The following is a 27,639-nucleotide window of genomic DNA, read 5'->3' as shown; positions in this document are numbered from 1 at the left end:
CACCTGCTGGATGAAGAAATTTCTCCTTATCTCAGTTCTAAATGACATACCCCATATCCTGAAACTTAATTCTAAACAAGGCACTCAGTCCATTTATTTAGTCTGCATAGTCATGTTGGAATTTTAATGTTTATTTCAGAAATCCCCTCTCATTCTTCTATATTCCAATGATTATTAGTCTGAACGACACAAACCTTCCTCATCCATGAGATCTACTATTCAAATAATCCACTCTTGTAAACATTCATTATACTACCTCTGTGGCAAGAACATCCTTTCTCAGATATATAGACCAAAATTGTACTTGGATGAGGTTCCAACCACGGCCTTGAATAGCTGTAGGGAGGCATCCTTGCTCCCATATTCAAACCCTTTTGCAATGAAGGTTAGCATACCATTCATTTTCTAATTGCTTGCTATACCTGCACACTTGCTTTCAACAACACAAGGACACATAGCTCCCATTTCACTTCCCATTTTCCAAAACTATCACAATTTGTTAATCTCAAACACGAGGAACTCTGCAGTTGCTGTAAATCCAAAGCAACACACACAGAGCACTGGAGGAACTCAGCAGGTCAGGCAGCATCTATGGAAAAGAGTAAACTGCCGCATTTTGGACCAAGACCCTTCTTCGGGACTGAGAAGGAAGGGAGAGGATGCCAGAATAAAAAGGGTGGGAGGGAAGGGGATAGGCGAAGCCAGTTGCATGGAAAAGATCAAGAGCTAGAGAAGAAAGAATCTGATTGGAGAGGAGAGTGGACAATAAGAGAAAGGGAAGGAGGAGGGGACCAGGGGGAAGTAATAGGCAGATGAGAAGAAATGGAAGGTCAGAGTTGGGGAATAGAGGAGGGGCTGGGGCAGTTTGTTCACTGAAAAATTGGAAGGAGTAGAAGGTGTTGCTCCTCCACCCTGAGGATGGCTTCATCTTGGCAGAAGAGGAGGGCATAGATTGACATGTCAGAACAGGAACGGGAATCGAAAATAAAATGTGTGGCCACCAGGAAGTCCCGCTTATGGCTGATGGAGCGGAGGTGCTCAACAAAGCAGCCCTCCAATTTATGACAGGTCTCACCAACATAGAGGAGGCTGCATCGGCAGCACTGAACACTATAGACAACTCCAGCTGATTCGCCGGTGAAATGTTGCCTCATCTGGAAGGACAGTGTGGGGCTCTGAATAGAGGTGAGGAAAGAGGTATATGGGCAGGTGTAGCACTTAAGCTGCTCGCAGCAATAAATACCTGGAGGGAGATTAGTGAAGAGGGACGAATGGACAAGGGAATCATGGAGGGAGCGATCCCTGTGGAAAACAGGGGTGGGGAGGTGGGGGTTAAAGATACGTTTAGTAGTGGCATCACTTTGGAGATGGTGGAAGCTGTGGAGGATAATGTGTTGGATGCGGAGGCTGATGGGTTGGTAGGTAAGGCCAAGAAGGACTCTATCACTATTACGGCAGTAGGAAGATTGGGTGAGCGTGGACGTACAGGAAATAATGTCTTTTTGTTTTCAGAACCAAAGTAGATAACTTCACATTTATCCATGAAACTGCATTTGCAATCCAAATGGGGAACAAAGCCTTGGGAATCATTGGCCTACATAAAATACGATAATGCCAGCAAAAGCAGAAACAAAGTTAATATTTTAGATAAATGTGCAGCACATGAAAAGGGCATCAATGTGAAAGATTGATTCTCATTCTTTCTACATAAGTACCTGACCTTCTAACTAACATTTTTTGTGTCACATTACATCTAAAATATCTGCTGTATTTTGAGTTTTGGCTATTGAGCATCAGAGAACAAGAGGCTGGTAGCTTACCCTCAGCAAGGTATCTACTTATTATTGATAGAGACCTTTCAGTCACCTTTGCAAATTGTCCACCATCGCTCTTAACTTTGAAAACTACCTCATTATACACCAGAGTCTTTCAATCCCATTTGCCCATTTGAACTTCTGTCTTTCTACTTGTAACAGTATGTACAATTGGCCCTACATTCACACAAAAAAAAATCAGGCGAAACTAATCATAGAGCCAAACAATGGCATATCTAGCTCAGCCAGCCATCCAGAGTCCTCTTCACAATCAAAATCAAAGTTGAATTTATTGTCAAATGCACGAGTACATGAATGCAAAGGTGCCACAAAAAGCTTACTTGAAGCAGCATCATAGTCAAATACTATCATATAATTAGCATTCAAAACATGAATAAAGTATGAATTAGACACTATTTTTTACAAAAAGCACAATTAGAAAAATAAAAAGCAAAACCCATTTTAGTGCTAAGTGATCAGAGAGGTCATAGTGTTGCTAAATTGTCGGGATGATCAAGGTTTTGCTGGTCGGTTCAAGAACCTTGTAGTGTGGGGCTTCAAGGTTTCTGAACCTCTAGCCTGATGATAGAGTCAAGAAGATAGTGTGGCCGGCCTGGGGGTATCTTTGATGATGAATGTTGCCTTCTTGGGGCTGAGCCTCCTGTAGATACTCTAGTGATGGGAATGGAGATGACCATAATTTATTGGGTAGAGTCCACTACTCTCTACGGCTTCTCCTGTTCCTGTGCATTGGATTTTCTGTACTAGACCATAATGCAACCAGTCAGGACGTTTTCAACAATACATCTGTAGAAGGTTGTTAAAGTGTTTGGTGACAAGCTGAACCTTATTAACCTCTTAAAGTCTGAAGAATAAGGTCAAAATCGAGAGAGGTGTCTTATATAAGAATTAGCATATAGAATCAAACATTTCAGCGAACATCCCACATTATTCTATTGTCATTCCTATATATAGCCTGTTCTATCAATGAGTGGGCAATTCTACCCATAGATCACCATATGCACAATGGTTATACAGTCAGGAAGAAGTAAGTGGCCTATGGAAGGAACAAGTATTGATTTCAAATTCATAGTTATCCTTCAATATCATTTGTCCTTTCAACCCTAATTTAATTTCCTCCATAGCTTTACTTTTCCCTAATTTAAGCCATTAATTTAACAGTACGTGCAGTACCTACTAGTTATTAGCCTACCCTGGCTTTCATTGTTTTTAACTGTGCTCTGCAAAAAAAAAAGGTATATCAGGTCAAATTTGATCTTACATGTCTTGGATAGCATTCTCTTCACATTCACCCTGTTAAGACTGCTAACATCATCTGTATTAATTTTTGGATAATCGGTGTTGTTAAAATGCTTATTTTAAGTTCACGAATACATCAAAATTGGTGGTGTACTAGGCAGCAAAGAAGATTATCTAAATAATAACAACACCTTAATCAACTGGGAAAACTGCCCAGTCATGGCAGATGGAACTTAACTTGAGCAAGTCCAAGTTGCTGCATTTTGATTAGTTAAATCAGGGCAAATGAGATGGATATAAAGAGTGTTCTAGAGCACAAAGATCTAGTGGTACAAATATACATTCCCTGAAAGGTAGACAGGGTGATGAAGGTGTTTGGCATGCTTGTCTTCATAGGTCAGGAGAGTGAGTAAAGGAGTTCAGACATCATGTAATAACTAAAAATGTAGATAAGATCACACTTGGAGTAGTGAATGCTGTTCTGGCCACCCAGGTACTAGTAAGGTGTCATTAAGCCGGAAAAGTTGCAGAAAAGATTCAAGTGATGTTACTAGGCTTGAATAATAAGGTGAGGCTGGATACGCTGGGATCTTTTTCTCTGGAGTGTGGAAGGTTGTTGGAAGTCTTACAGAGGTACATAAAATATTGAGGTGTGTAGATACAGTGGATGGTCATTGTCTTTTTCCTAGGGCAGGGAAGTCTGAAACTGGAGAGCATAGATTTAAGGTGAGAAGGCAAAGATTTAAAAAGGTCCTGATGGGCAAGATTTTCATGCAAAGGGCGATTAATACATCTAAGCTGCCAGACAGAGTTTTAGAGGTGGGTGTAATTACAATGTTTCAGAACATATGGTTAGGTGCATGGATAGTTGGGATATGGGACAAACATTTACATTTGGGACTAGCTCAGGTAAACACCTTGGTCAGCATAGACTAGTTGGGCCAAGGTGCCTATATCTAGTCCGTATGACTCTTTAATTAACTGGAAGCAGTTGTAATTTGAACCATACCAGAGCAATGAAGGATGTTTGTAATTTTTAAAGCTAATCACTTCAGCGCACTTCCTAAAGGAATCTTGTTAGTTGCTTTATCAATGACCTGTTACACATAAGGCCAGAGATTGGATATTTACTGATGACTGCACAGTTCCAACTTCTCAGTTAACAAGACCGTCCATTACTACAAGTAATGGACCTGATAAGAAGCCTGATAACACTCAGGCTTCAGTTGATGAGTGGCAAGTAACATTAGACCCACAAGTAACCTTGCCTGTTCTAATGTTGAGCAAATGGAAATGTGGTTACAAGAAGTGTTTAAGGACAATAGGTGGGGCTGGATCCTAAGGCAATGCTTTATTCCAGCATTTCAGTAACGGGCTGCTTCTATCTACTCTTTGGCCTTGTTTTTTTTCTTTTCATGGTTGAATCTCTCTATCTTCCCCCCTCCCATTCAACTGTGGCTAAGATAATTAAGAAGAAAGCCTTCTTAGATATGCCTGATTTGGTAAGGCCGCATTCATTGCCTTGTCCTAGGCGTTCTCAGTGGATACAGTGAAATTGCTGCCTGAACTATTGTGGTCTTTTGTTAAGATGCTCCCACCTTTTCACACAAATTGCAAACCAGGACTGCTGAAATAAAATATCTCTTTTTATACTAATCTGATATTTGTCTTTTTTAAACAAATCAAAAATGTATATTTCTGTAATGGGATATTGATGTGAGAAACAGACTATATACACAGGCTTGCACAAGTAAACGTGCTGTGCCCACATTTGAAGTTTAAGACACCAAATGCAATTTTATAGATAAAATGATTACTGGACACAAAATAATTGCAATAGGGCTGTCCATTAATATGTTGGGAGGTGTATACAGCCTACTGACCCAGGTAAAAGATAAAACCTATGTTAAATTCTAGATGGAAATGGTGCAGAGATGGGGATGAGTGGATGCGGTTACTGTTAATAGTGGATTAATGGCTCAAGCCAGACGAGGTGGTAGATGCGGGTTCTTTTTTAACATTTAAGAATAAATTGGACAGATACATGGATGGGAGGTGTATGGAGGGATATGATCCATGTGCAGGTCAGTGGGACTAGGCAGAAAATGGTTCGGCACAGCCAAGAAGGGCCAAAAGGCCTGTTTCTATGCTGTAGTTTCTATGGTTTAGGACCTTTCCCTATCAGGATGATGTGCTAGTGAATACTCAATAGCTATCACGCATTCAAAGAAATCACTCAGAGCCAGCTTTCACTCCTCAGTGGAGGCAATCACCATTTAGCCCAAGGGACTGCCTAGAAAGATGGTCCTGGCACTTAAGAAAATTTTCTCAGTGCTTGTTAGGAGAGAGTGTTAACCACGCACCTTTTGTAATTCAATCACCTGTCAATAGTTATTATCAAGACCCTCATCTGAAGAATAACCAAGCTAATAAAACCACCAGCTTCCAACTTTGTCCAGGAGAAGGAGAAAGGAAGATGGGGAAATGTCAGTTTAAAAGGGAGGCTTGAATGCTTGGTTGAAATTCTATCACTGAAGACAATGAATATCTAGTTAATAAGCAAAATAGGGATAAATCATTAACTCTCGATCAACAAATACCTGTAAACGTAACGTCTAGGCAAGCCCTTTACCGGCGTTGATTTAAACGTTGCTTGTATATAACAATCCAAATATCACGCTGATTACTATGTTACGGTTTGTAGTTGTTTTATTGCGCTACACTGTTTCTTAGCAACCCAGCGACGGCACAGATGATTTGACCACGCTCTGCCCTTATTCAACAAACTGATGCATCTTGACGTAATCAAACCCAGTGATTTGATCATAAACGGCTTGAGCAAATTTATATTAAGCACTTTAGACGGATGATCTGGCGTCGCTTTAACCGAGAACAACAACAGACTTTTGTTTTTGATTTACTATTTTACATTTTGAAAATAAAGAGTAAAAATCCCTGTGTATCAACGACACAGATCGTGTATCCCGTCTCTTTAAATCACATACGGATGCATCGTGTTCACAGGGAAGCAGGCTTCTTTATCCACTGATTACATGTGATCATTGAGTTGATTTTTGCTAGGACGAATGTTGAGCAGATGGATTGTGGTTACAAAAAGTGTTTGGCGACAACAGGTGGGCTAGGTCCGCAGGGAATGCCTTATTCTAGCATCTCATTAACAGGCATCTGATTTACACTAAATTGACAATGATTTGGCTTTCGCTTTTAATCCATTTTCAATGTTAACGAAGTTATTTCCATAAGGCGTCAAAATCCCTCTTCTTGGTCAATACTATCATTTTTAACCTCATTGTTAAATATATCCAGTCCCCTCCTCCGCCATTTTGCATAAAATAACATTTAATCTGATTGAAAGGCTACTCGTAATGCTCAGACCGTAATTGTGTATATACAATACAAAATTCGAGGAATCGGATGTGGTTCAGTGCGTCGACAAACGCTAGAAGGCGCAATGTGGCCACTCCTTGGCGCAGCGAGACTGCAAATCTCAGCGATTGGGATTTGCGTTTGGGGTATTTTCACCATTGTTCTGAGATAAGAGTTTCTTAAAACAAGGAACCGTTCTCTTCTCATCACTGAAGATCTTTTGCTGTTGCTTGGTGACTCTCCGCGATCTTTGCTGAGGCTTATTTTCTTTCCAGCCGACCGATATAAAATGTATATAATCCGACGGCTGGTGTTACTGGCTCCTCCCGGCCCCTTGTCATTGGGATAATTTCCATCGAAGGCTTTGCAGCAGTCGTTATATTGAAACACTTTATTCGCATTCATGTACGGCTCATCGGGAAGAGTGATTAATTGAAGCAGCTTTGAATCTAAGTTGTGGTCTGAAGGAGCTGTCACTAGTGGCAATGCATTGAGCCGAGCCCATGTGTAATCTATTGTTGTTGGTATTGTGATGCTGTTGCTGGAGAGAGGAGGGCGCCTTTGAACAATAGAGGACAAATGCAGAGACTTTTAGTCGAGCACAGCTTTCTCCAAAACACCGACACCTAACAGCAGCAGACAGCCAGCAGAGAATATGAAGCTCAGTCTGTAGTAGAAGTGGATGTAGTTCTTTTGTATTTTCTGCATTGGGCGAACGATGAATTCCGCAGAAGAGACGGACGAGTGCGTCAACGATGGTGACATCGCAGCATTTTTCAAGACAGGTAGGGGGATACGATTTGGGAAAAAGGTTAGGGGTTGTGAGGATGGTTGAGAAGTGGTTATTGGTCCCGATTATTGCATACAGCAGTATGCCCAGTATTACTATTGCATTTCACGAGTTAGTGTGGCCGCTGTTTGGCCGACTCGACTGTAGCGTTCATGCTCGTGAACATTAAACAATGAAACGGTTTCGGGATATCTGATGCTGTTGAATCAAATTTTGAGCAATATGCCTGACATCTGTCATCCAGACAACTAGCATTCGCACTTCAAGTATTCTGACTTTTTTTAAGATTAGAGTGATTGATAGCATATTATCAGTGTAAAAAGAAGAGCATTTCTGATGTCTTGGCGTAATATCACTGCACAGCTGCCAGGCCAAGTCTGTGGACTCAGCTCAATGGCGCTTTGTGCCTCCAAGGAAATCAAAATCACATCCTTTGAATCTTTGACAAATTATTATCTTGTGCAAAAACACACGCGAGGGGAGATTTAACCGATGAATTATCTCCAACTCGGAAAATGTTCAGTTTCCTGTCAGGATTGCAAGGATGCATTGTAGTTGTTTCCCCAAATAATATAAAAGTATATCGACTTTAGTTTTATAAATGCAACAATTTCAAGTTATATGTAAGATATATGATACACCGTTTCGAGAACTGCCATGGAGCTGCACCTCAAATATCCATTACAGTAGAGTATTAGCTCTACACACGCAAGTGAGATCTGTGCTAAAACCAACGGGTCCGCCTTCGCAACTCATTTGTGGCTGTGCTGTGTTATAGAAACATTACAATTTTATCAACTTTCAATTATCCTCAGCGGATGAATTGGGTTGCGAGGATTATTTTTCCCATCTACAAAATGGTAACGTTGAAGCAAGCTTGTGCGGACACATCATAGTAGAAGCCAACACATTCTCCCGCCTGTTAACACTACTCTAATATAACTGTGATGACATCATAATTATGGGCAACAATATATCACCATTTATTACACAAGAATATAACCACTTTAGTTGATGAATTATCTTCAGTTGTTTCTTTCTAACCAGAAATGCTTTCAATCCAGGCCAGGAGATTCTGGTACCTTGGAGTGGAGGTGAAGGTCATTCAGTGACATTCTCTTTTCCCCACCTCGCCAGATGTTGTATTCGTGATGCAATCGATTTTTCTGCATTTTAAAAAATAACAGCAGTTCCAAATTTAGCTTTGTGCTTCAAATAATCACTTCCTTATGTTTTTTCTCCCCCATGGTAGTCCAGGGTCAGGTCTGATAGTTGACAAGTAGCAAGCCGATTTTATCTTTATCTGTTATAGTCAATGGATGCACAGCTGTTGTCCCTAGGCGTGTAAATGGTTAAAGGTAACAAATATTCAGGAGAGATTCGTGTCTGATATTGTCATATTCTGTTACTTTAAAATCTTATAAAGAGTCTCCAACTGAATTAATGAAATGACAGCAACACACATCAAAGTTGCTGGTGAACACAGCAGGCCAGGCAGCATCTGTAGGAAGAGGTGCAGTCGACGTTTCAGGCTGAGACCCTTCGTCAGGACTAGTGAGGAGCCAAAGAAATTACAGATGGGGAGCAGTGAGAGATGGTTTCACTCAACTCCCGTCGAAGAGAGGATCTAAACTTCTTCGGTGTAGGCATCACCGGAAGAGGCTTCGCAGTAGTGAATTTAAATGCAAACAACAGGAATTCTGCAGATGCTGGAAATTCAAGCAACACACATCAAAGTTGCTGGTGAACGCAGCAGGCCAGGCAGCATCTGTAGGAAGAGGTGCAGTCGACGTTTCAGGCCGAGACCCTTCGTCGTCCTGACAGATGCTGCCTGGCCTGCTGCGTTCACCAGCAACTTTGATGTGTGTTGCTTGAATTTCCAGCATCTGCAGAATTCCTGTTGTTTAATGAAATGACAGCTTGGTGCATTTATTTCAACTTTGAAACTTTGAGTGTAGTGTGTTCTTGAATTTAGAGCTCTAGATTGATTTGCATTTAGACTGTTAACTATCTGCCAGTCATATTTATCTCCTGCCACCATCAATGATTATTCAACTGTTCATTTCTTGCATATTAGCTTGGTTGGAATTATTACACCACTAATCAGCTATTGTAAGTTATTTTTAGTTAGCTATGGGTGATCATGAAGCTGGAGTAGAGTTACTTCACTGCTAGTATTAGGATGGAAAAAGGAACTAAGAAAAGAATAAGATCTATCTTTTATAGCACCTATGCTTATGACACCAAATACAAATTAAAGTCATGAATAATTTCTTAGTCTGTTTTGTCTGATAAAATTTGAAAACATCAATTGCAGTGGCTGAAAATTAGGCATTGCCTTCAATGCATAATGAAAATAGATCCAGTGTCCTTGTGGAGTAATGATCAGACACAGGCACTGGCAGAAATTTGCTTCATTGCATTAGTCAACACCTGCTTGCAGTTAGCTAAAACAAATGGGCATGGGTGTATCTTATTAATACTTTAATTATTAAAATAATATTTAGTTTTAATTTCGGTAATTGCAGTCATTGTCATAGTGTACCTCTTTAAGAAAGTTGTTTATTGGTTATGAGTCTTACAACGTTTAAAACTTATTTTCATTCAGGTTAGTTTAAGCAAATATGTTTCACATTTCAAAGTGATGTGTGGCAGTCAAAGTTTAAAAAAAGACTTTGTATGTTAAACATGTAAAAATATAACATACTTTTAGCATTTACTTCCTGACTTACTGTAGCCACGCATATCCTTTTATTTACTCAAAAATATTATACTATCAATATCAATTAACTTGTAATTGCGGATATTTACTATGTAACATTTATTTTATATGACTATGATTATATCTCATGTTCTAGTGTTTATTTATTGTTGTCACATGTACTGGATGGCATCCATACAGGTCATTTTAACCATCAATACATCGAGGTTGTACAAAGGTAAAACAATAACAGAATGCAGAATATAGTGTTACAGTGACAGCAAAAGAGTAGTGCAGACAATTAGGTGCAAGGCCTCAATAAAGTAGACTGTGAGTCAAAGTCTATGTTGGAGGGGGTGATGAGAGAACATCTGGAATGGAAGGGGTCTTTGTATATGTTGGCTGCTTTACTGAGGCAGTGAGACGTGTGGGCACAAGTACAGCTGGTTTCTGTGGTGTACTGAATTGTCCACCACTCTGCAGTTTCTTGCGGTCTTGGGCGGAGCTGTTGCCATTCCAAACTATGATGCATCCAGATCAGTGGTGCAAGCAATTTTTTAAAAGGACAACAAACAAGTCTAGCCCCATGCCACACATATGGCCCTTTAGGGTGATACATAATTTTCATTGTTGGAGGGACTTTCACACCCAAATTTCTTCCCTCCATATGTGGTAGCAGAAGGAGTCTAGATTATGGTCCTTCCCGACAGAGACTTTGCATTGGCTGCACTGAATTTCAGTGCATCCCTCAGAATCAGAATCAGAATCAGGTTTATTATCACCGGCATGTGATGTGAAATTTGTTAACTTAGCAGCAGCAGTTCAATGCAATACATAATCTAGGAGAGAAAAAAATAAATAAAATTTTTAAAAATAAACAAGTAAATCAATTACATATTGAATAGATTTAAAAAATGTGCAGAAACAGAATTACTGTATATTTAAAAAAAAAGTGAGGTAGTGTCCTAAGATTCAATGTCCATTTAGGAATCGGATGGCAGAGGGTAAGAAGCTGTTCCGGAATTGTTGAGTGTGTGCCTTCAGGCTTCTGTATCTCCTACCTGCTGGTAACAGTGAGAAGAGCGCATGCCCTGGGTGCTGGAGGTCCCTAATAATGGATGCTACCTTTTTGAGACACCGCTCACTGAAGATGTCCTGGGTACTTTGTAGGCTAGTACCCAAGATGGAGTTGAGTAGTTTTACAACCTTCTGCAGCTTCTGTCAGTCCTGTGCAGTAGCCCCTCCATACCAGACAGTGATGTGATCTGTCAGAATGCTCTCCACGGTACAATTATAGAAGTTTTTGAGTGTATTTGTTGACATGCCAAATCTCTTCAAACTCCGAATAAAGTATAGCGGCTGTCTTGCCTTCTTTATAACTATGTCGATATGTTGGGACCAAGTTAGATCCTCAGGGATCTTGACACCCAGGAACTTGAAGCTGCTCACTCTCTCCACTTCTGATCCCTCTATGAGGATTGGTATGTGTTCCTTTGTCTTACCCTTCCTGAAGTCCACAGTCATCTCTTTAGTCTTACTGACGTTGAGTGCCAAGTTGTTGTTGCGGCACCACTCTACTAGTTGGCATATCTCACTCCTCTTTTGTCACCACCTGAGACTCTACCAACAACGGTTGTATCATCAGCAAATTTATAGATGGTATTTGAGCAGCATGTACTCTTGCAGCCTGGACTGTGCCAGTTTGCATTATACCCATACTGACATCTTGCTATGCTGGAAATTGTGCCAAGGATATGGAGAGTCTGCAGAGAGATGATGCACTTAGTGGTCACTTTATTGGTTACAGGAGTGCACCTCCAGTGTGCTCTTCTGCTGCTGTAGCCCATCCAGTTCAAGGTTCAAAGTGTTGTTCTTTCACACCATTGTTGTAACACATGGTTATCTGAGGTACTATTACTTTTCTGTCAGCTTGAACCAATCTGGCCACTCTTCTCTGACCTATTTCATTAACAAGGCATTTTCACCTACAGAACTACCATGCACAGATACTTGTGTGTGAAGATCCCAGGAGATCAGCAGTTTTTGAGATACTCAAACCACCCCATCTGGCATCAACGCATACTACGGTCAAAATCACCTAGACCACATTTTTTCCCCATTCTCATGTTTGGTTTGAACAAGAAATAAACCTCTTGACCATGTCTGCATGCTTTTATGCATTGAGATGCTGCCAAATGATGGACAGATTTGATATTAACAAGCATGTGTACAGATGTACCTAATAAAGTAGCTATTCAATGTAGATATATTAAATGATTGGGAAAGGGTCTGTCAGATGGAGTACAATATTGGTAAATGTGAGATCATCCATTGTGGAAGGAAAAATAGGGGATTATTGTTTGAATGGTGAAAGACTGTAGCATGCTATTGTTTGGAGGACTTGGGAGTGCTTGTGCATGAATCATGAAAGGTCAGTTTCCAGGTGCAACAGACTGTCAAGGGAAATCATTGAATTTAAGATCATGCTGCAACTGTGCAGGGTATTAGTGAGGCCACACCTGGAGTACTACATGCAATACTGGTCTTCTTACTTGAGAAAAAAAAAATTACAGGCTTTGGCAGTAGTCCAGAAAAGGTTCACCAAGTCAATTCCAGAGATGGAGTTAGCCTGTGAGGAGTGATTGAGTCACCTGGGACCATACTCAGGTGACTCAATCACTACTCATAGGCTGACTCCATCTCTGAAATCAACTTGTAATTTAAAAGAATGAGAGGGGATTTTAGAAACACATAAAATTATGAAAGAAGTAGACCAGCTAAAGTTAGGAAAGTTGTTTCCTCTGAAAAGTGAGACTAGAACTACAGGACATAGCCTCAAAATTCAAGAGAGTAGATTAGGAGGAACTGCTTTTCCCCGAGAGTACTGAATCTGTTGAATTCTCAGCCCAGTGAAGCAGTAGAGGTTACCTCTCTAACTGTATTTAAGACACAATTAGATAGATTTTGCATAGTAGGGCAATTAAGAGTTATGGGGAAAAGGAATGTAGGTGGAGCTGAGTCGGTGGTCAGATCACCCATGATCTTACTGAATGGCAAAGCAGGCTTGACAGGCCAGATGGCCTACTCCTGATCCTATTTCTCATGTTCAGATTTATATTTACAGTATGTTTAAATTGAGTTGGATGGAAATCTAAAAAGAAACTTCTGTTTCCAGAAAGGAGATTTTGTTTTGAGTAGATAATTAGAAGATTGTTTGGTGGATTCCCCTAGTGCGTTTTGCAAAATAGCAAATGGCAAATGTTACAACCAGCAAACAAGTACTGGGTAATGGAACTGGGGCAGGTAGTGCTGAGGGAGCAGGGAGTCTGCAGAAGGGCATAAACAGATTCGGAGAATGGGCGGAGAATGGGCAAAGAAATGGCAAATAGACTCTAGTGCAGGGAAATGTATGGTCATGCACTTTGGTAGAAGGAATAAAAGCATAGACTATTTTCTAAACATGGTAAAATACAGAAATCAGAGGTGCGAAGGGAGTTAGGAGTCCTCAAGCAGGATTCCTTAAAGGTTAACTTGCAGGCTGAGCCAGTTGAAAAGAAGACAAATGCAGTACTAACATTCATTTGAACAGAACTAGAATATAATGGAATGTAGTTGGTTATACGAAATATAATTAGTATTTTTAAATAGGCAGATTTCACTGTCAGCATTGTAGACTAAAATAAGTCATCAATAATTACCATAAAACACAGGAGCAGAATTAGCAATTTGGCCCATCAAGTCTGTTCTGCCATTCTATCATGGCTGATTTATTTTCCCTCTCAACACCATTTTCCTATTTTCTCACTGACTTCATAATGTTTCATGGAAGGAAAGCACAATCTTGTTGGAAGATTTTTTTTTGTGGGGGTGTCTTTCTCATTCTCTTGTTCTTGACTTATTTCTACCTGACACTGTACATTGAAATTACCCAGTACTGCTCCAAGTGACTTTTAAAGTTCTCTTGAACTTTTCTCCAATATGTTGCTTTACCCTTTGTATAGTTTTTAAGAGTTCTTATTTGCTCTGGCACAGATGGCCTAAGAGCAAGCACCGCAGATTCTGGAGAGGTCTCCATTGATGCACTTTTATTGAATGGATCACACAGGATCTTCAATTTTACATCCAAGTGATGTAATGCTTGCTGCTTTCAAAAATCATTTACAGTACCTTCCTTAATTCAGAACTTGGCATATTGTGAAGCTCAAAATCTAGTTTGAGAAATTGATAATCTAAAGAAAGGATATGATGTAATCTGGTCAAGAAGATGCCAGGTTGTGATGTCCATCAGTATTGTGGCTCAGGCTTAGTTGTTCTGTTTAGTTTTGTAGGGATGGTTTTGGGTACAGAGAGGGAAGTTAAGGTTCAGGTTAGGGTTTAGGGGCAGGGACGAAGGGGAGTTAGAGGTCAGTATAGGCAGATATTCGAGTCCAGATCAGAGTGCTCCACGGTTGAACATCAACACTACTGGAAGTCATGATGCAGGCACTAAGGAAACCAGTGATCCCCAGGTCAGAAACTGGTTCCAATTTGGAAATCCATACAGGTACAGGTGGGAGTCGCAAGGGCCAGTGACCTCCAGATTAGAGGTTTGTGCGAATCCAGAGTTCAAAGTCCATGCAAGTCCGGAAGTAGAGGCCCGAAGGTCAAACCTGGTGAAGTTGGGAGGGCAAAGTTGAAGGTTGAAAGCCGAAGGTAGAGGCCAGAAGGAGTCACAATAGGTTTCTGGAGTCGGTGGTCTGTTTGAGTCCAGACGTCAAGGCCCAAAGCTCAAACCCATGAAGGGCATCCTAGGGTGAGGCGTGAAGTTGGAGGTGTGATGTCTGTGAGTCTGAGAATCCGAGGACAAGGTCTGAAGGCACAGAGGTGGCCTGTCCTGGAGTTGGAAGCCTGTTTAGGTGCGTGATTGGGTGGATTGGAGGGATTGGAAAGGATCTTGTTTTGTTGTTGTTGTCTTGTTTTGTTAATGTTGCTGCTGCTGCTTGTGTTTTTCTGTCGAACATTGTGGGCATGCTTTGTTGGCACCAGAATGTGTGGCAACACTACAGGCTGCTTTTTAATGCAAATGACACATTTCACTGTATGTTTCAATGTACATGTGATAAATAAATCCGAATATGGGAGTATGAAAATTCTTGTGTGTTAAATCATTTTATTGAATTTATTTGCAGTCATCTGCTTAGCCTTATTTTGAATACTGTTTTTTTCAACTGTTTGTTACCCATGCTGGGGTCATAGCTACAGCCGGTAAGGCAATTGAACTGCAAATGAGTTTCTCTGGCTCTTTTAATACCTTTTACACCATTCAACAGGTGTGGCTGCCATTTGCAGATGAATTCTTCATAAGCTTCTATGACCTTCTACTGAGGACATTGTTAAGAATAGCTCATATTCAACTATCATTTTCCCTACTTTTATTGGATAGCATCAGAAACTTATAAAGCAGTATATGACCAAGGAATTGATTGTAGACTTCAGGAAGTTAAACATGCACCAGTCCTCATTGAGGGATCAGAAGTGGAAGAGGTGAGTAGTTTCAAGTCCCTGGCTATCAACATCTTTGAAGATCTAACCTGGGCCTAACATAATGATGTAATTACAAAAAGGCACAACAGCAGCTGTAGTTCATTAGGAGTTTGAGGAGGCTTGGTATGCCACTGAAGACTGTACCAAATTTCTTCAGATGTACTATGGAGAGCATTATACCTGTTGCATCACCATCTAGTATAGAGGGGCCATTGCACAGGATCAGAAGAAGTGGCAGAAAGTTGCAGATGCAGCCAACTTCATCGTGGGCACTAGCTTCCCCGGCATTGACTACATTTTCAAAAGCCGAAGCCTCAAAAAGGCTGCATCCATCATTAAAGACATTCATCACCCATGATGTGCCCTCTCCTCATTGTTACCATCAAGGAGGAGGTACAGGAATCAAAATCAGGTTTAATATCACTGGCATATGATGTGAAATTTGTTAACTTTGTGGAAGCAGTGCAATGCAAAACATAATAATAGAGAGAAAAATGAATTACAGTAAGTATATATGTATTAAATAGTTAGATTAATTAAGTAGTGCAAAAAATAGAAATAAAAAAAGTAGTGACGTAGTGTTAATGGGTTCAATGTCCATTCAGAAATTGGAAGGCAGAAGAGAAGAAGCTGTACCTGAATTGTTGAATGTGTGCCTTCGGGCTTCAGTACCTCCTTTCTGATGGTAATAATGAGAAGAGAACATGTCCTGGCTGATGGTGCCACCTTTTTGAGGCACTGCTGCTTGAAGATGCTCTGGACACTACCGATGCTAGTGCTCATGATGGAGCTGACTAAGTTTACAACTCTCTACATGTTAATTCAATCCGGTGAAGTAGCCCTCCCTCCCCATGCCAGACAGTGGTACAGCCAGTTAGAATGATCTCCACGGTACATCTGTAGAAATTTGCAAGTGCTTTTGGTGACATACCAAATCGCCTCAAACTCCTGATGAAATATAACAGCTGTCTTGCCTTCCTTATGGCTGCATCAATATGTTGGTCAGGTTAGGTCCTCAGAGATATTAACAGACAGGAACCTGAAATTTCTCACTCTCTCCACTTCTGATCCCTTTATGAGGATTGGTATATGTTACCCCTTACCCTTTCTAAAATCCACAATCGGTTTTTTGGTCTTACTGACATTGAGTACAAGGTTGTTGCTGCAATACCTTTCAACTAGCTGGTATATCTCGCTCCTGTTATGTCATAAGACCGTAAGACATAGGAGTAGAATTAGGCCATTCAGCCCATTAAGTCTGCTTCAACATTCCATCATGGCTGATCCCAGATCTAACTCAACCCTATACACATGCCTTCTCGTCATGTCCTTTGATGCCCTGACCGATTGGGAAACCATCAATTTCCGCCTTAAATATACTCGCTGACTTGGCCTCCACTACAGTCTGCGGCAGAACATTCCACAGATTCACTACTCTCAGGGTAAAAAAAAAAATCCCCCTTACCTCTGTTCTAAAAGGTTGCCCCTCAATTCTGAGGCTGTACCCTGTAGTTCTGGACACCAACAAAATCAACAACCTCATTCGTAAGGCCAATGATGTTGTGGGTATGGAACTGGACTCTCTGATGGTGGTGTCTGAAAAGAGGATGCTGTCCAAGTTGCATGCCTTCTTGGACAATGTTTCCCATCCACTACATAATGTACTGGTTGGGCACAGGAGTACATTCAGCCAGAGACTCATTCCACTGAGATGCAACACAGAGCATCATAGGAAGTCATTCCTGCCTGTGGCCATCAAACTTTCCAACTCCTCCCTTGGAGGGTCAGACATCCTGAGCCAATAGGCTGGTCCTGGACTTATTTCCTGGCATAATTTACATATTACTATTTAATTATTTATGATTTTATTACTATTTAATTATTTATGGTGCAACTGTAACGAAAACCAATTTCCCCCGGGATCAATGAAGTATGACTATGACTATATCCTCACCATAGGAAACGTCCTCTCGTCACCATCTGTGATACTGCCAATAATTACATTTGAGTTGTGCCTAGCCACACAGTCATGGGTGTAGAGAGAGTAGAACAATGGGCTAAGCACACATCCCTGAGGTGTGCTAGTGTTGATTGTCAGCAAGGTGGAGATGTTATTTCCAATCCACAAGATTGTAGTTTTCTGGTTAGGAAGTCAAGGTTCCAGTTGCAGGGGCCCAGGTTCTGGAGTTTTTCGATCATAACTGAAGAAATGATGGTGTTAAACGTTGAGCTGTAGTCAATAAACAGCATCATGACCGAGGTGTTTGTATTGCCCAGGTGATCCAAGGCCATGTGAGAAACAATGAGCTCATGTCCACTGTAGACCTATTGTGGTGATAGGCAAATTGCAGTGGGTCCTGGTCCTTACTGAAGAGGAGTTGAATCTAGCCATGAGCAACCTCTCAAAGAACTTCATTACTGTAGATGTGAGTGCTTGTTGGATGATAATCATTAAGGCAGCTCAACCTGCTCTCCTTGGGCACTGGTATAGTTGTTGCCCTTTTGAAGCAGGAGGGAGCTGCAGTAACGAGATATTGAAAATGTCTCTGAACACCCCCACAAGTTGGTTGGCACAGGTTTTCAGAGCCTTACCAGTTGCTCCATTGGGGTGTGTCGCCTTGCGAGGGTTCACCCTCTTAAAGGACAGCTGGACATCGGCCTCTGAGACAGAGATCACAGGGTCACCGGATGCAGCAGGGATCCTCATAGCTGTAGTCTTATTCTCCCTTTCAAAGCGAGCATAAAGGCGTTGAGCTCATCTGGGAGCGAAGCATCGCTGCTATTCATGATGCTGAGTTTCGCTTTGTAGGAAGTAATGGCCTGCAAACCCTGCCAGAGTTGACGTGTATCCGGTGTTGCCTCCAACCTCACTCGGAACTGTTCCTTTGCACTTGAAATAGCCCTCTGCAAGTCATGCCTGGTTTTCTTGTACAGATCTGGGTGGTCACAGACATATCCCCCAGCAGACGATGAACCTGGTTCATCCATGGGTTTTGATTTGGGTTTGCATAGTAAGTACTCGTAGGCACACACTTAGGTTTTAATGAAGCCAGTGACAGCTGTGGTGCACTCATTCAGTATCAAAGATGAATCTGTGAATACAGTCCAATCCACCAATTCAAAGCAGTCCTGTGAGTGCTCATGCGCCTCCCTTGTTCATGGTTTCTTGGTTCTCATTACTGGTGCTGCGGACTTCAGTCTCTGCCTATAATTAGGGAGTAGAAGTACATCCAGGTGATCAGACTTTCCAATGTGTGGGCGCGGTATAGCACGGTATGCACTTTTGATGGTGGTGTAACAGTGGTACATTGTGCTGTTTCCTCCGGTACTACAAGTGATTTGTTGGTAATCATTACTTAGAGATTTTTTTCAGGCTAGCCTGGTTAAAAAGCCCCCAAGTGAAAGGGAAGGCATCAGGGTGTGCTGTTTCATTCCTACTGATTGCATCGCTCAGTTCATCTAGAGCCTGTTTTTCACTAGCCTTAGGTGGAACGTACATTGTTACCAAGATGATTGCTGAAATCTCCTGTGGCAGGTAAAATGGATGACACTTGATTGGGAGGTGTTCCAGGTCTGGTGAACAGGAGTAGGACAGCACTACTACATTTGTACACCATGAGGAGTTGATCATGAAGCACACTCCTCCTCCTCTGCCCTTTAAAGACTCAACAGTCCTATCTTGGCAGTGTATTGTGAACCCATCAATCTGAATCAGTGCACCCGAAATGGAAGGGGTTAACCAAAATTCAGAGAAAGAAAAGATGGAAGTGGTCCCAATGTCCCTCTGGTACAACACCCTAGTTTGGAGATCTTCAATTTTATTTATCACAGACTGTACATTTGCCGGGAAGATGGTCAGTATTGGGTATACGCTCAAAATTTTAGGAACAACTTCTCCTCATCCACCATCAGATTTCTGAATGGACACTGAACCATGAACATTACCTCACCATTGTTTTGCTTTTTCTCTCTTTTTGCACCACTTATTTAATTTTATGACATATACCAGTGATATTAAACCTATTCTGATGTTGTTTGCATAGCTTCTTGATGAGATTTTTTTTCCCTTGATTTGAACTGTTCTAGCATGCAATCTGCTGCTATTCACTACTTAGACTAAAAATGCAAAATAAACAGTAATGACAGAGGTATTTGCTTCAGATTCTGAAGAACAAATTAAAAAGCTTCTCAAAGTAAGTGCTGTGAAATAGGTATCGTATCTGGAATGTACAGCAGTGACTTGAACACTATCCCCCAACTTGCTGCTATGTTTTAGAGCAAGGGTGGCCAACCTTTTACATTCCATGCGTTAATTTTTTTACGCACAAGTTCAGATGTGCCATACAACTCTTGTACCCCCACAATTCTTGTAAAAATATGTTAATATAGAACTCCTGCGTGAAAAAATTGACGCATGGAATGTAAAAGGTTGGCCACCCCGTTTTAGAACAATGTATATCCACATAACAATTTCGTGCAATTTTCCAGTGTAATGAACTGAATTTGATAGGTAAACAGGAAACTTCTGTTTATAATAAATGCTGAGGTAATTCTATGAAATTCTAGCCAACATACACTTAGACTTTTTAGACTTTTGAGATAGTCTTACTAGCCTATTTCATTTGGACGGGCTTAGACATCTTTCCCATTTCTTCTCAGTCCTGAAGAAGGGTCTCAACCTGAATGGTCAGCTGTTTATTCTTTTGTATAGATACTGCCTGACCTGCTGAGTTCCTCCAGCATTTTGTGTGTATTGCTGTGGATTTCTAGCATCTGCAGATTTTCCTGTGTTTGTAGTTTAATTAGCTTTATGGACATAGTAGATACTACTGGCTTATGCTCCCATCTTCTCAAGAGCTGAATTTCTTTTGCCGTTAATATCAAAGTATGGCTGTGGTTGGAATAATGACATTCTGTGAAAGCATAGCCACAAACTGTGAAGAATGGGATTACTGATCAAATCCATGACATCACCTGCCGTCAAGTGGGTAAAATAATTACTGGTATCAGAATGGATGCTGTGCTTTATGTGTCACATTTTTCTCCCTTTCGTCTGTGGCAGTAGCATTGAGTTTAATGACATTTCTCATTTTATTGAATTCACTAATCTGTTCATGATACAGGCTCAATTTTAATCCAGGGATTAGTCAATCGTAATGTGGACAGAATCTGCTAATAAACTTTTAGGCTAAACAAGTCATACCTGGATAATAATATTATTATTATTAACATAAATATCACTTATGGAGTCAACTATATAATGGAAAAATTCAAATACATATTTTTTCATATTGTTTTCATGATTTTACTATTTTTCACGAAGCACTTATTTATATTTGCAACTTGTGGTATCTGGAACACAAGATTGAGAGCAAAGACATAGAAGCTTTAAATTCTTATATAAGTGATTTTGTCAGTTTTTATTGTCCTTTTCCAGGAAAATAAAAGTAATGTCTTATTATGAAAATGAATACTTTCCTGTCAATGTGGCACTGGTTTGGACAATTAATACAATACAAAGTAAAGGCACTGTGCCATGTTGACAGGAAAGTGTTCATCTTAATAGTAAAACATTACTTTTATTTATAATGTGCTTCGCCAGCACTTATTGCACATTCTTAATTGCCTTCGAGAAGCTGGTGATGAACCACCTTCTTGAACCGTTGAAGCAGTTCTGTGCTGTTAGGTAGATGGTTGCAGTACTTCCAGCGATGAAGGAATGCTGGCATATTTCCAAGTCAGGGGGGGGGGGTCAGCAATTTGGAGAGGTACAAACAGGTATTGATTTTTGTCCTCATTGTTTGTAGAGGTTATGAGTTTGGAATGTTCTGAGTGACTAAATGTAGTACATTTTGCAGGTGGTAGCACCCTACTCTGCTGGGAGGGATTGAATGTTGTAAATGATGGGGTGCCACTCAAGATGGCTGCTTTGTCCCAGATGGCTCAGAGCTTCTTGACAGTTAATGGCATTAAACTCAATCCAGCCAAGTGAAAAGTACTCCATCATGCTCCTAATTTGTGCCTTTTAGATGGTGGAAAGGCCATACGGTGTTAGAGTCCCAGCCTCTGACCTGCTCCTATAGACAGTGTTTGGCTGACTCAGCTGAGCTTTAGGCCAATAGCGACCCTTAGGCTATTGATTGTGGAGCACTCAGTGATGTCATTACTTCCAGTTTAACATGGCTATGAATGCTTCAGTCTTTAGCCCTCATATGCAAGGCCTGTCATCACTGAAAGTCCTGCTAAAGGTAGAAGTTTGGAGTCATGCAGGCTAAGTTCAGAATCAGAATCAATCAGATTTAATATCACCGGTATATGTCGTGAAATATATTGTCTTTGTGGCAGCAGTACAATGCAATACATAATAACAGAAAAAAAAACTGTGAATTACAATAAATTGCAGTCCCTCTCCCTCTCCCTGGCATCAAAAGTTACGGGGAGAAGACTGGGAACTGGGGTGGAGGAGGAAATAGAATAGAAGGATCAGCCATGATTGAATGGTGGAGCAGACTCAATGGGCCAGATGGCCTAATTCTGCTCCTATGTCTTATGGTCTATATATACATATAGGCTCCTATACCTCCTTCCTGATGGTAGCAATGAGGAGGATATTCCTGGATGATGGGGGTCCTTAATGATGGATACTGCCATTTTGAGGCATCATTCCTTGAAGATGTCCTCAAAGCTATGGTGGCTAGTGCCCATGAAGAACTGACAGAGTTCACAACCTTCTGCAGCTTCTTTCGATCCTGTGCAGTAACAACCCTCCCCCCGCCCCACCATATCAGATGGTGATGCAGCCCATTAGGATCTGTAGAAATATGCGAGCGTCTTTGGTGACATACTAAATCTCCTCAAACTTCTAATGAAATATAGCCACTGCTGTGCCTTCTTTATAGCTGCATCAATATATTGGGGCCAGGATAGACCCTCAGAGGTGTTGACACCCAGGAATGTGAAATTGCTCCCCTTTCCACATCTAATCCCTCTAAAGGGACTGGTGTATAGAAACATAGAAAACCTACAGCACAATACAGGCCTTTCGGCCCACGATGCTGTGTTGAACATGTACCTATTTTAGAAATTACCTTGGGTTACCCATAGCCTTCTATTTTTCTCAGCTCCATGCACCTATCCAGGAGTCTTAAAAAACCCTATCGCACCTGTCTCCACCAACATCGCCGGCAGCCCATTCCACGCTCTCACCACCCTCTGCGTTAAAAAAAACATACCCTGGCATCTCCTCTGTACCTACTTCCAAGCACCTTAAAACTGTGCCCTCTTGTGTTAGCCATTTCAGCCCTGGGAAAAAGCCTCTGACTATCCACACGATCAATGCCTCTCATCATCTTATACACCTCTGTCAGGTCACTTCTCATCCTCAATCGCTCCAAGGAGAAAAGGCCAAGTTCCCTCAGCCTTTTCTCAGAAGGCATGCTCTCCAATCCAAGCAACGTCCTTGTGAATCTCCTCTGCACCCTTTCTGTAGTTTCTACATCCTTCCTGTAGTGAGGCGACCAGAAATGAGCACAGTACTCCAAGTGGGGCCTGACCAGGGTCCTATAAAGCTGTAACATTACCTCTCGGCTCTTAAGCTCAATCCCGTGGTGGATGAAGGCCAATGGACCGTATGCCTTCTTAACCACAGAGTCAACCTGCATACCAGCTTTGAGTCAGGACCCCAAGATCCCTCTGATCCTCCAAACTGCCAAGAGTCTTAACATTAAAACTATATTCTGCCATCATATTTGACCTTCCAAAATGAACCACCTCACACTTATCTGGGTTGAATTCCATCTGCCTCTTCTCAGCCCAGTTTTGCATCCTGTTGATACCCCGCTGTAACCTCTGACAGCCCTCCACACTATCCACAACACCCCCAACCTTTGTGTCATCAGAAAATTTACTAACCCATCCCTCACTTCCTCATCCAGGTCATTTATAAAAATCACGACGAGAAGGGCTCCCAGAACAGATCCCTGAGGCACACCACTGGTCACCAGCCTCCATGCAGAATATGACCCATCTACAATCACTCTTTGCCTTCTCTGGGCAGGCCAATTCTGGATCCACAAAGCAAGGTCCCCTTGGATCTCATGCTCTGTTACTTTCTCAATAAGCCTTGCATGGGGTACCATATCAAATGCCTTGCTGAAATCCATATACACTACATCTACTACTCTACCTTCATCAGTGTTTAGTCACATCCTCAAAAAATTCAAATTGACAAAGCCATGCTGACTATTCCTAATCATATTATGCCTCTCCAAACGTTCATAAATCCTGCCACTGAAGTAAGACTCACTCATTTTACCCTTCCTGAAGTCACAATCCGTTCTTTGGTCTTACTGATGTTGAGTGTAAGGTTGTTGCCGTGACAACAATCAGCCAACTGATATATCTCATTCCTGTACACCTTCTCATCACCATCTGAGGCTCTGCCAACAATAGTTGTGTTGTCAGCAAATTGTAGTTGAAGTCCATGGAATCTCATTTAAAAACTATAAGACAAAACTTCAATTTCATTGTGTTTTATTTGTTCAGTAAAATACAGATAGACATATTGAACTGTGATAGCCCTTCATGCCTTAGCTCACTTGTGTGAAGAAAGTGCATGTTGGAATGGTTGCCATTGCCAATGTCATGCTGAAATGCTATGGTATCCAGCCACACACCAACTGGGATTCTCAGGAGGAGGTAGGAACAGATATTCAGTGAGAGATTTGAAGCTCTAGGATTGACTACACAAAATGATTTGGATGTTGTAGAATAAAGTCCCCAGACTCGTAGGTTTAAAAGGTAAATATATTCCTACATTTCTAGCCTCTGTTTTTAATGCTGTTTACACTCTGATTGAACGAAGGGCTTCCCAAGCATTTGGATACTAGGGAAAATGAAGAGATATATCGTATTTGGGTCCTCTTATCCTATTGGAATGACAATATTTTGTCTGAATCTGATGCATTTGCGGTTTTGTCTGTTAGAAATGGCCCAGAGAGAGCATCATGTGCTTTTGCTTACTCTTTCTGTCCATAATTCTATGGAAATCAGGATTCCTAAGTGCTTTAAGACATACAAATTTGTTTACAGCTTCTGTATAATGTTTAAAAAGTAAACAGTTTCAATCATTTGGTTGCATTTTAAATCTTAAGGTGAAAATAGTGTAGTATTAGTCTATGTTCGGTCACTCTTGTTACTATCTCTAATTATTAAAACTGAAATGCACCCAAATTGATTTTTACCTTACTATCAGACCAGAGGCCAGGATGAGCCAGAATTCTACCTTACTTTCAGACAACCAGAAATTTACTGCCCACATGGCAGTGATTACCATAGTCCTGTTTTAGTTATTATTCAATTCTAGTGAGGAAATGTCAGGTTGTACCATTCAATGTAGGAAGTGACCTTTACTCTGTGTCCTATTAAGTATTTTTCTTGACAATTATTGTGTGATAATTCATACAGTGGTATAGAGGGTAAAGAACAGTGTGGGGCTTTAACACTTCATAATAAAATGGGCTGCTTGTAACTATGGTTTTGGCATCTGCTTGGAACTAATACGGTAAGGTGGCTATGGAAAGGTCACTCATGTTGACTTTATCACAATTGGCAATCTGTATTTTGCAGAATAACTTTGGCTCAGAACAATGTTGCTGGAAACATGTTTGGCAGATTGAACAATAGTTTGGGTGATGGACTGCCTTAGTCATTTATTGATGGTAGTATGTTCCATTAGGAGGCAATACAGCAAAAGCAGATGGCTAATTGGATATGATAAACCAGTACTGCTGCAAAGAAACTTTAAGAGGATTATCAAATCCTGGGAAAATAAATGTTTTTGAAAAGCAATTCATTTTATCATGCTTGACTGTTCATCCTTTCTTTTGTAAGTGAAGACTAATTTTAATTATGATGGAAATTTTGGAAAATTTTAAAAGCTGCAGGTATTGCATTCTTCCCTTTTCCTTTTTTTCTGTCCTGTTGTGTATCCCAGTACTCCTATGGATCCTGTTTAGGATTTCCACTGCCATTTATTGGTATCTTTAGCCAAACTGGGAAGCAGTTTTAGAATTTTCTTCTGGTTTATTGCGCTATGAAAATAATCACGACATTAAAATGATTGTGCTGTTTTGTATTCTTCCTATTTTTCATAAAAAGGTTACACAATGGATTTCGGTGGATAAAATGGATATTATGTCTCCCATTGTTATAATGTATGAAAGAAACATTTAATATAAAAGAACTAACACGGTAACATTTTCAAGTCAGAAGAAATACATAAATTATTCAAGTTTGTTCTATTTTTTGGTTATTTTTGTTGATTAAGCTAACTGTTATTTTGCGTACTTGTCTATAATGAATCATATTAATCCTTTGAAGGTGAATGTAATCTTTCTGATCGCAAATGAAATCTTACTTTAATACTGAAAATTATTTTACAAAATACATGACTGCATTTTATTTAGGACTCATCACAAATTTGAGATAGGAACCTTACACAGGTCTTTATACCAACATTACGTTGATATTCTCCAAGCAGATGCTACCTGATGCATTTTTCGCTCAACCTAATAAGCTCCTTGCTTACAATTGCTACAGCTTATTGAATTTAATGTAAGATCTGATACCTCATGTCGTTGGATCAGTAGCTTATCATGATGAATGAGCTGAACTAGTAAGAACAGTCCATCACTGTATCTTTTTGATCTTATTTTCTGAATAACTTATGCCTTTAGGGCATTTTATATAAAAGAAATTTTACTTAAATACTTGTACATGTGGTATCTTAAACAAGGTGGATAAATTAACAACACATTTTGTCATAAACAGGTATAATTTGATTGCCATTGCAAAAGTGAGACTGCAGGGTAAGAGATACTGGGAACTACAGTCAATATTCCAGGATATTTCACAAATAGGAAAGACAAACAGAAAGAAGAATATGTGGGTGAAGACAGGCATTAATAAAGGAATACATTAGTGTAATTTGGAAAGAATGTGCCTAAGCAAATCATAATATAAAATTATCATTGAATTGTGTGGAGCTGAGATGCAGCATGGGGGTATGGATAGAAAACATTGTGAGAACTTGTCTACAGCCCTACAATTAGCAGAAGTAATGCAGGAAACTATATAAATGTAGAAATTAGAGTTGCAGATACCAACAATAGTCATGAAGGTTGTTAATCTTCGTATTTACAGGCAAATCTAATTAGTGAAGGGGACAAATTCCTGAAATGTATAAAAATAGATTACAAGATCAAAATATTGAAGAACTTGTTTTAGATTCAATACTATACAACAGAAAGTACTTTAGTTAAATATCTTGTGAAAGGGACCAATGAAAGAGTAACATTAATTTTGTATTTTAGAATTTTATATTGGGCTGAAAGTGTTGTGCTAGAATCTAATTACTGGTTTTCCAATCTAAACCAACAAAACTATGAAGGTAGAAAAAGCAGATTTGCTGGATACAGTATATCAGTAAGATAGTGGACAGATAATAGCTAGTATTTAAAGATATAATTGCAACAACTATGCATTCATTAAAGAATGCAACAGTAAAAGTGGTCCAAATATAGATTACAGGAGAAATTGCAGATAATTTTACATCTAAAGACAAAGCTTTGAAAGTTGCTGGAAAAGCAGCCCGAGAATTGGGAATATTTTAGAGTTTAACAAAGCATGACTGCAAAGTGATGAAGAAAAGGAAATCAAAATGTGAAAGTAAATTGATAATAAATGTAAAAACACTCTGAGAACTTTTGTAAGTATGTAAAATGGCTAACAAGGACAAAAACAACAGGAATTCTGCAGATGCTGGAAATTCAAGCAACACACATCAAAGTTGCTGGTGAACGCAGCAGGCCAGGCAGCATCTCTAGGAAGAGATACAGTTGACGTTTCAGGCCGAGACCCTTCGTCAGGACTAACTGAAGGAAGAGTTAGTAAGAGATTTGAAAGTTGGAGGGGGAAGGGGAGATCCGAAATGATAGGAGAAGACAGGAAGGGGGAGGGATGGAGCCAAGAGCTGGACAGGTGATAGGCAAAAGGGATACGAGAGGATCATGGGACAGGAGGTCCGGGAAGAAAGACAAGGGGGGGGGCTACCCAGAGGATGGGCAAGGGGTATATTCAGAGGGACAGAGGGAGAAAAAGGAGAG

General features: G+C 40.4%; 2 protein-coding genes across 2 annotated transcripts in view; one reads left to right on the top strand and one right to left on the bottom strand.

Annotated features, from left to right (window-relative positions):
• The window catches only part of LOC140198652 (ropporin-1-like), a 36,605-nt gene extending 30,842 nt beyond the window's left edge, over positions 1-5,763 (bottom strand). Inside the window, exon 1 of the mRNA XM_072259657.1 lies at positions 5,675-5,763. The gene's annotated coding sequence lies outside the window, so the exon portion shown is untranslated. The remainder of the gene's footprint in view (positions 1-5,674) is intronic.
• An 836-nt stretch (positions 5,764-6,599) lies between these two features.
• The window catches only part of kalrna (kalirin RhoGEF kinase a), a 734,185-nt gene continuing 713,145 nt past the window's right edge, over positions 6,600-27,639 (top strand). Inside the window, exon 1 of the mRNA XM_072261937.1 lies at positions 6,600-7,246. Within this exon, the coding sequence (XP_072118038.1) occupies positions 7,180-7,246 (67 nt within the window). The 5' untranslated portion in view covers positions 6,600-7,179. The remainder of the gene's footprint in view (positions 7,247-27,639) is intronic.

This window comes from Mobula birostris, chromosome 6, assembly GCF_030028105.1.
Source record: "Mobula birostris isolate sMobBir1 chromosome 6, sMobBir1.hap1, whole genome shotgun sequence".
Taxonomy (NCBI): domain Eukaryota; kingdom Metazoa; phylum Chordata; class Chondrichthyes; order Myliobatiformes; family Myliobatidae; genus Mobula; species Mobula birostris.
Note: the sequence above shows the minus strand (reverse complement) of the source record. Positions and strands in the feature narration are given on the sequence as shown.